At 43.1% G+C, this 9,697-nt stretch overlaps 1 protein-coding gene across 1 annotated transcript; it reads left to right on the top strand.

The window, feature by feature from the left end:
• The first annotated feature begins 2,295 nt into the window (after positions 1-2,295).
• Positions 2,296-3,984, top strand: LOC142451526 (glutamate dehydrogenase, mitochondrial-like). The gene has a single exon (XM_075553308.1). It carries the CDS (start codon positions 2,296-2,298, stop codon positions 3,982-3,984), a length of 1,689 nt encoding a protein of 562 aa, XP_075409423.1.
• Positions 3,985-9,697: the final 5,713 nt, after the last annotated feature.

Here is a 9,697-nt window from a genome sequence, read left to right as displayed (position 1 = left end):
ATTGCCAACCTAAGAGGGGTCAGATGGCAATGGAGAAATATAGTTTGCAGAATATACCCATCACAAAACATAAGAGTGGTTTAGACGTAAGAGGAGCTTGAAAACCAGCACAACCCTGAGCCCCTAGCAGGATAAATGCATTTCGTTAAAAAAGTATTGAAAATCAGAGAGGAAAAAACCCAGCATGCAACTCCAGACATATGACCTTTAAACAGTAGATGGCACTGTGGGTTAGGTGTTGGACTGTTAACCACAAGCTAAAAAGTTCAAATTCAGCAGCCCTCTTGCAAGGGAAAGAGGTGGCTGTTAGTTCAGAGAAAGCCTTAGAAACCTAGAGAAAGTCTAGGAAACCTTGAATGGGTCAATGCCAACTCAGGTTGAACTCCATGGAAGTACATTTGGATCGGTGACTGTTTAAAGTTAGTTATATTTTATTGTGCCAACCTGGCCAATAAACACATGTGAGATTAATGGAAGGGCAGAGAGATAAATGGTTTGGTGAGCATCACCTTTCTAGTTCTCAGGTCTCTTGCTTTGTGATGGTCAGACCAGGGTGCAGTTCCCTTAGCCAGTTCCCTGCTTCAGCTTGCAAGGCTGACTTCCTGCAAGACATCCCCCAGGAGAAGCCACATGGTCCTACCCCGATGCAGCCCTGGGTGCTGGATCAGCTGTGTGTGGAGACCCCTGCCAGTGCTGAGATGCTTACACATTCACTAACTCGGCTTTCCTCCTGCAGTCGGCATCATTGCATGTGATTTGTGAGATGGAGGAGGACTTTGTGGATTGGTGTCGGACATATGGGTTAATGTTGGGCTTGTGGGCTTGGGCAGCACTGGGTTGGGATGTTTTCTTGATGTGCACTTACCCTTTATATAAAACTCTATCATACATATGAGTTTTTGTGGATTTGTTTCTCTAATGTACCCAGACTAACAGATATCTTTAGACACAACTCACTCTAGCCTCTGGTTTGGAAGGTTAAAAAATTCAATGCCACTGGTCATTTCTGACTCATAATGACCCCATAAAGACAGGATAGATCTGCTCTTGTGGGTCTCCGAGATCGTAACTTGTGTCATCCTGGGTAGAGTACAGAAACAAATTCATAGACACTCATGTGTCTAAGAAAGAGCTTTATATACAAGAGCAATTGTATATTGAGAAAACATCCCAACTGAGGCCAGATCAAGTCCAGAAGTCTGATATTAGCCCATATTCCTCTTGAGACTCACACAGCACACACAATGAAGCAAATGCAGAAGATCTCAGGCCAGTGGGTAGAACGTCTTGTCGATCCAGTGGCAGTGGAAGCATCTCCACAATGGCGCTTGTCTCGACGTGTCAACTCCAACTGAGTGTCTCAACAGCAGGAAAGGGAAGCAGTGGGAATGGGTCTGGCCTCCAGTGAGCTAGTTATCTTCGTCTGTGCCTCTGTGCCTCCAAACGAGGTCATCAAGCTGCAACCTGTTTGACAGGCTAGACGTCACCCCTTTGCTCAAGTTGGCAGGGGATTTTGTAACTGCCACATCACTCTCTGTGGGAGTAGAAAGCCTCCACTTTCTTCTGTAGAGCAGCTGGTGCCTTCAAACTGCTGACCGTGTGATTAGCAGCTCCCACTACTCCACCGGGGCTCATTTTCATAGGATAAAGATCGGCACACCCTCTCAATCATGCTCCAGATATGCGAGACCTCAGAATTCCTTGCCCAAACAGCCTCACGTCCAATTTCAGATCTCACACTCTGCGCAGGAGTGTGCCTACACAGGCCGGGCGAGAGTCCGTGCACCTTGATTATGTGTCCTGTATTTTTGTAGCGACTCAGTGCATGAGACTCAAGAGTACAGGTCTGAAAATGAGGAGGCTTGTGATCCTGGGCCTCCATTTGCTCTCCTCATCAGGGGAAATCAGCCTTCATCGGAGCGAGCGTTCAAGAGAAGGCAGTTTTCTAGAGATACAACAGTGGCATTGTAACTCCAGGGGTGGCTGTTGGGAAATAAGGACAACTAGAGCTCTCTGCACAGGAAACCACATGCCAGAAGGAAAGAGACGCAGCCCTTTGCGCTCCTGCGCCTTCCTTAGCCAGGGAGGCGGAGGCCACGTGGGCGCGCGGGGCGGGGCCTGCGCCGCGCATGCCCAGATCCACGTGCGCCCAGCCTGGCCGTTCAGAGGGGACGTTGGACCACAACGCTCGCTGGAGGACGGTTCCTGCGGGGACCGAGGTGGGCCCGACAGCGAGGCAGGAGGGAAGAAGCGATTGCCTGGCTCACCCTTCCTCGGCTGCCTGGTGTCTGCGCCATGCTGTGCTGCTGGGGCTCCTTCCAGCTGCTGTCCCGCACCGGACCCGGCGCCCTGGCCGAGGGGGCGGCCAGTGCAGCGGCGCTTCGGGGCCGAGCCTGCCTGCCTGTTGCCGCTACCGCCAAGGTCCCGCTGGGGACCTTTCGACCACCGTCTCTGCAACGCTACAGCCGGGCGGCGTCAAGTTGTGAGGAGGATAACCCTGCTTTTTCCAAGATGGTGGACGACTTCCTGGACCGCAGCATCCGCATCGTGGAGGATAAACTAGTGGCGTTGATCAAGACCCGGGAGAGCGAGGAGCAAAAGCGCAAACAGGTGCGCGGCATCTTAGGAGTCCTCAAGCCGTGCAACCACGTGCTGAGTGTCACCTTCCCCATCCAGCTTGACAGCGGCTCTTGGGAGGTCATTCACGGCTACCGAGCCCAGCATAGCCAGCACTGCACGCCCTGCAAGGGTGGAATCCGTTTCAACGCCAATGTGAGTGTGGACGAAGTAAAAGCTCTGGCTACTCTGATGACTTACAAGTGTGCTGTGGTTGATGTGCCTTTTGGGGGTGCTAAAGCTGGTATTAAAATTAACCCCAAGAACTATACCGATAACGAGTTGGAAAAGATCACAAGGAGGTTCACCATTGAACTAGCAAAAAAGGGCTTTATTGGCCCCGGCATTGATGTGCCTGCCCCCGACATGGGCACTGGAGAGCGTGAGATGGCCTGGATTGCTGACACCTATGCCAGCATCATGGGGTACTATGATATTAATGCACATGCTTGTGTTACAGGTAAGCCCATCAGTCAGGGTGGTATCCATGGACGTATCACTGCCACTGGCCGTGGTGCTTTCCTGGGTATTCAAAACTTTGTCAATGAAGCATCTTACATGAATAGTTTAGGGTTGACACCAGGGCTTCAAGATAAAACATTTGTTGTTCAGGGATTTGGCAATGTGGGCCGTAACACCATGAGATATCTACATCATTCCGGGGCTAAATGTGTTGGTGTTAGTGACTCTCGTGGGGGCATATGGAATTCAGAGGGTATTGATCCGAAGGAACTGGCGGACTTCAGAGTGCTACACGGATCAGTCATGGGTTTCCCCAAGGCAAAGCCCTATGAAGGCAGCATCTTAGAAGCTGACTGTGACATTCTGATTCCTGCTGCCGGTGAGAAGCAGTTGACCAAATTTAATGCACACAAAGTCAGAGCCAAGATCATTGCTGAAGCTGCCAATGGTCCAATAACCCCGGAGGCTGATAAGATTTTCCTGGGGAAGAACATTCTGGTGATTCCTGATCTCTACTTGAATGCAGGAGGAGTGACAGTATCGTACTTTGAGTGGTTAAAGAATATCAACCATGTCAGCTATGGCCGTTTGACCTTCAAATATGAAAGGGAATCTAACTACCAATTGCTCCGGTCTGTTCAAGAGAGTTTAGAAAGAACATTTGGAAAGCTAGGTGGAACTATTCCTGTTGTACCTACAGCAAGGTTCCAAGATAGAATATCAGGTACATCTGAGAAAGACATCATATACTCTGGCTTAGCTTACACTATGGAGTATTCTGCTAAACAAATCATGGACATGGCCAGGAAGTATAACCTTGGAATGGATATAAGAATGGCTGCTTATGCTACTGCTATTGAGAAAGTCTTCAAGGTGTACAGTGAAGCTGGTTTGACCTTCAAATAGATGATTGTCAACTTCGTCCCTATTATAATTTCTGTGAATCTGTCACAAGTTTATATGAAACCCATCTCCTCCTCTACTGATTCACTTTATAAAGGATACCATTCTCAATAAGGCAACCCAAACTAGGCCTTTAAGAATGCTCTTAAGGTTAAGAGATCATTCCCAGGCAATGTGTGCCCGAATACCAATTTCTTGTGTGCAAAGGCTATTCGGGCATTTGATATTTTACTGAAAAGCTTCAATCGGGCCATGCTTCCTGGCTCCATGGCTACCTCCTGACGTATCAGTTCCCTATTGTTTGGGTGAGCACTTGTTCATGAACAATCGCTTGCTTGTATTATTTAGCTCTGGTCACGTCTACCATTTGATTTAATTTTGACATGTTTGAATAGTGGGCAGATGATATTTTCAGAAGTTTCCATGTTCCTAAAGTAAGTTCTTGTTATTTCGTGTTAGCAAAATTTACAGGTTACAACCAAAAATAAGAGCTATTTCTCTTTATTTATTTGCTAAATTACTGCTACTGTAAAAACAATTTATTTGAATCACTTAAGTTTAACATTGACTCAAGCAGTGAATGCCTACAAATATTAGAGAAGTGGGAGCCAGTAATTTTTTGGTAGTATCATTTATAGCTCATCAGTTGTGTGTTGTTCAGCAAAAATTAAAAGCCAGATATGAACCAAATTATCTTCATAACTGCAGGTTATGGAAGCTATTTTTTGTTAACATTGTTTGAATTTATGAAATATTATACACAATCTAGATACTAAGAAAACCTCCTATGTTAATTAACTGTACATTTCATGTGAAGGTTTATCGTGTTGACCATTTGAACCATTGCTCAACTAATGTAGCCCAAAACAAAACTGATTGTGCTCCCTGTGGGAACCTACCTGACAGGTCTGATAATTGACTCTAGCTCCAATTGTGCCTGATTTGGGGGTCTCCCTTGTTTCAAAGGTCTCACATTTTGCCCCCAAAGTTAAAATGGGACTTAAAATAGCATTGGGTTGAGTGGATATTTGGGGGAGTTATTAAAAATAATCAAAACTCAAGTTGGAACATAAGGTTTCTTCTGACCAGTTATTTTATATGCATATAGGGATGTCATGTTGATTCCCGCAAAAGCAAATGGCTCAAAGAAACTAGGTACAGAGCAGAGGAAGGAGAAATAGAGAAGATTAACCAGGGGCAAATCTTCACATGATTCATGCACCCCTTTTGCTAAGGCCAACTGATATTACTTCACAAGATGGTCTCTGGCCCTGGACGGTCTGTGGCCCTTCACAGGATTCTCAAATAAATGTAGTCTAAAAGAGTCACATCCTAAAAATCTTTTGGATCTTTTGAAATTCAGTAAGCATGACTTTGAATAGGAAAGAAGAAATTACTTACTTTAAGTGAAAGAAAAACTGCTAGCAGGAGTAATTTTGGTGTTTCTTTATAATGAATATTTGGGTTTATGAGTTAGAAAAGCTTAAAATAGATATCTTTTAAATTATTTTATCTTCATCCAAAGTTATTTGGCTAAGCCCTTTTGAAAATTAGCATCTCAATGAGGAGTATTATGTAATGAATAAACTTTTAAAAAAACAGTAGTACCTTTTCAGAAATTTCTAATTTGTGGCTACATGATTGAACCCAATGGTAAAAGCAATTAATAAAAGTCTACCTTTTTTTTAAAAGACAGAAATATTTTCAGACAAACAACTGAGGATATTTGGCACCAACACACTTGCCTAACAAAATTGGTAAAATGATTTCTTATAGAATAAAAATGTTCCTAAGTGGAAATGGTGGACTGAGGCACAAATTAAGAGCAGCCAAAAGAATAGATGGATAAATTTAAATGAATATTGATCTCTTCAGCAACAGTAATGACTTGACAAAAAGATAATTATTGTCATAAGCTATTATTTTTATGTCATTATGATTGTATGCTTTCATTGAAAGTACTCAAATGACAATAATGGCACCAAAGGTTAGAGACTCATAAAGGTACAAAACTAAATGCTTAGATTCTCACATCATCCAGGAAGTGGTGAAAGTACTGCTTGATGGTGTTAACAAACCCAGGGACAAGGGAACAACAAGTGATCCAAATTGGTGGTGAGGTGGTGTGGGAGGCCTGGTAGGGCATGATCAAGGGTAATGTAACGAAGAGGTATTGCTGAAACCCAGGTGGGGATGGAGCATGATAGTGGGACAGGAGGAAAGCCAAGGGAAATAGAGGAAAGAGCTGGGAGGCAAAGGGCATTTATAGAGGTCTAGATAAAGACATGTATGTATGCAAATATATTTATATATGAGGATGGGGAAATAGATCTATGTGCATATATTTATAGGTTTAATATTAAGGTAGCATAAAGGCATTGGGCTTCCACTCAAGTACTCCCTCAATGCAAGAATACTTTCTTCTATTAAATTGGCATTCTATGATGCTCACCCTCCCAACACAACCGCTGAAGACAAAGCAGGTGACTAAGCAAATGTGGCGAAGAAAGGTGATGGTGCCCAGCTATCAAAAGGTATTGCATCTGGGGTCTTAAAGGCTTGAAGGTAAACAAGTGACCATCTAGCTCAGAAGCAACAAAGCCCACATGGAAGAAAGCACATCAGCCTGTGCAATCACTAGGTGTCGAAGGGATCAGGTATAACGCATCATCAGAACAAAACTTACCATAGTGAATGAAGGGGGAAGTGCAGAGTGGAGACCCAAAGCCCATTTGTCGGCCACTGGAGATCCCCTTGCAGAGGGGTCTAGGGGAGGAGATGAACCAGTCAAGGTGCGATATAGCACCAATGAAAAATACAACGTTCCTCTAGTTCCTAAATGCTTCCTCCCTGCCACCCCACCCCACCCCCACTTTCACAATCCGAATTATACCTTGCAAGTCTGACTAGACCAGGGGATGTATACTGGTACAGATAGGAACTGGAAACACAGGGAATCCAGGGCAGATGATACCTCAGAACCAGGGGTGTGAGTGCTGATGCTGGAGGGTAGAGGGAGAGTGGGTTGGAAAGAGGGAACCGATTACAAGGATCTACATGTGACCTCCTCCCTGGGGGACGGACAACAGAAAAATGGGTAAAGGGAGATGTTGGACAGGGCAAGATATGACAAAATAATTTATAAATTATACATTATCAAGGGCTCATGAGGGAAGGGGTAGTGGGGAGGGGGGTGGGGAAAAAAAGAGGCCTTGATAAGGGAAATGAATGTACAGATGTGCTTTACACAATTGATGTATGTATGGATTGTGATAAGAGTTGCATAAGCCCCTAATAAAACGTTTTTTAAAAAGAAACATCAGATAAACCAATACTGAAAGGGATTCCATAAATTGACTAGTCTGTAATCTTCAGAATTGTCGAGATTGGGAAAGGCAAGGGAATACTAGGAACTGTTCCATATTAACAGAATCCAATGACAAAACAACTGATTGTAATTTGTAATCCTGAGTTAGAACCTATTGCCATAAAAGGACCTTATTGGGATAATTGGCAATTGTTTAATGGACCCTGCAAAGCAAATAGATGATTATTAATCATTACAGTTAAATGTCCTGATTTCGATTGTGATTATTCAGAAAATGCCCTAGTTTGGAAGATGTATTTCAAGGTTATGGGGAATCACATCAAGTTATTCTTCAGTCATTTGGGGAAGAAAAATGGTTTCTTCCATAGTTGCAAAACCTCTATGACTTTGAAATCACGCTTTTTTTCAAAGGTCTGGAGGAGGTGTCTGGTCTCTGGGGTCCTTGGGCCTGGATTAGAATCCTGCTGTCACTACTTAGTAGTAGTGCCTCAGTTTTTCTCATCCGTAAAAGTAGAAGAACAGTGGCTCCTTACAAGCTGTTGTAAGGCTCAAATGAGGCTATACATATGAAGCACTAAAAATAGAACCTGCAATAGGTATGAGACATTATTTTAAAATTGGGATTATTATTTAGAAAACAAGGGTTGGAAGTGTACTATTAAACAACATCTAGAATCCGAGACTTCTAGCTTGTATGTTATGATAAAGTGATCTTTGTATTGATGGGAATGTTTCAATTGAGAAATGTGAATCAAGCATTGTGCTAACACATTGAATTAAATGTGGATATAAAGTGGAAAAAAAAGTACTATTTGATAGGAGGTATGTAGTAACTTCCCGAGTGACAACTAACAGAAAGATAAAAGATTCCCACATACTTGACAAGAAAAATAGAGTAATAAAGTTGGTTAATCCAAAAGAAGACAAGAGAGGAAAAAAAAGAGCAGGTGTGATGAACAAATGGTGAGCTAGGAAATTTAAATCTCATGACAACTGTACTTAAATAAAAATTGTCTAAATACTTCAACTAAAAGGTAAGTATTATCAACTAATGCTATCTAAAAGAATTATATTCTAAAAACCAGGTATATAAAAGTAAATAGTGAAATAATGAGAAATCTATATTAAACATTTTTTAAACAACCTGGTAGGGCAACAAGTACTATGTAAGGACATCCTTTTCTTTCATTCCCACAAAAAGATGTTAATCTTGGAGGGGTAAATAATTATAAGATTATTATAGTTTAGATTTGTAATTCAAATTGGCTACAAGAAGCAAGGTCAATATACAACACACGGGTACATTAGGTGTGTTAGTCTGGGTATTTTAGAGAAACAAATCCACAGAAACTCATGTATAAGAGAGAGTTTTATATAAAGGGTACATGCACATCAAGAAAACATCCCAACCCAGTGCTGCCCAAGCCCACAAGTCCAACATTAACCCACATGTCTGACACCAATCCACAAAGTCCTCCTCCATCTCACAAAACACACGCAGTGATGCTGACTGCAGGAGGAAAGCCAAATCCGTGAATCTGTAAGCATCTCAGCGCTGGCAGGGGTCTCCATACAGGGCTGTTCCAGCACCCAGGACTGCATCAGGGTAGGTCCATGTGACTTCTCCTTGGGGATGTCTTGCAGGAAGTCAGCCTTGCCAGCTGAAGTAGGGTACTGATAAGGCAGCTGCACCCTGGTGCGACCATCACAAAGCAAGAGACCTGAGAACTAGAAAGGCAAGGCTCACTGAGTCATTTATTCCCCTGCCCTTCAATTGACCCCACATGTGTTTATTGGTCCGGTTGGCACAGTAAACTGCCTCATTAGGAATACATGTGGTTAAAATACAGTGTAGTTGAAAAATACAGTGTTAGTATTCTGAGCAGCAATATTTCATTTAACTCAAATATGCAAATCAAAGCTTGTGCCTGGAATCATTAGAGTTGATAGAAAAAGAGAGTAGATGAGAAGAAAGGAAGGAGAAAAAGAAAGGAGGAAAACCTTTGTGGGGTGGAAAATTGCGATAGTTTATTGTGCCAGCCTGGCCGATAAACACAAGTAGAATTAATTGAAGGGCGGAGAGATAAATGGCTCAATGAGTCTTTCCTTGCTAGCTCTGTGCCTCAATTTAAAGGGTACACTGCCTGTGGGATGCCTAGTCTGTGGACTGTGTCGCTGTAAATTAAGGTCTCTTTAAGCCCACACGATTGGAATGTTCATCTCTGGAACTGGGGACCCACAGTTGGTGACAGTTGGTGACTGCTTTGGTGTTTGCTGCCTGGGTATATATAGCCCAGCTCTCTCTACAGAAGAGGGACTAGTGGCTCTCAAGACTTAAAGGACTGCTAGTGTCTCACTGCTTTATAATTTAACTGTTAATTTCTTGTA

Source organism: Tenrec ecaudatus, chromosome 6, assembly GCF_050624435.1.
Source record: "Tenrec ecaudatus isolate mTenEca1 chromosome 6, mTenEca1.hap1, whole genome shotgun sequence".
NCBI classification, from domain to species: domain Eukaryota; kingdom Metazoa; phylum Chordata; class Mammalia; order Afrosoricida; family Tenrecidae; genus Tenrec; species Tenrec ecaudatus.
This window is presented reverse-complemented; position numbering and strand designations above follow the sequence as displayed.

Coding starts and splice junctions, on each gene's coding strand:
- LOC142451526 (XM_075553308.1), top strand. CDS start 2,296: ATGCTGTGCTGCTGGGGCTCCTTCCAGCTGCTGTCCCGCACCGGACCC.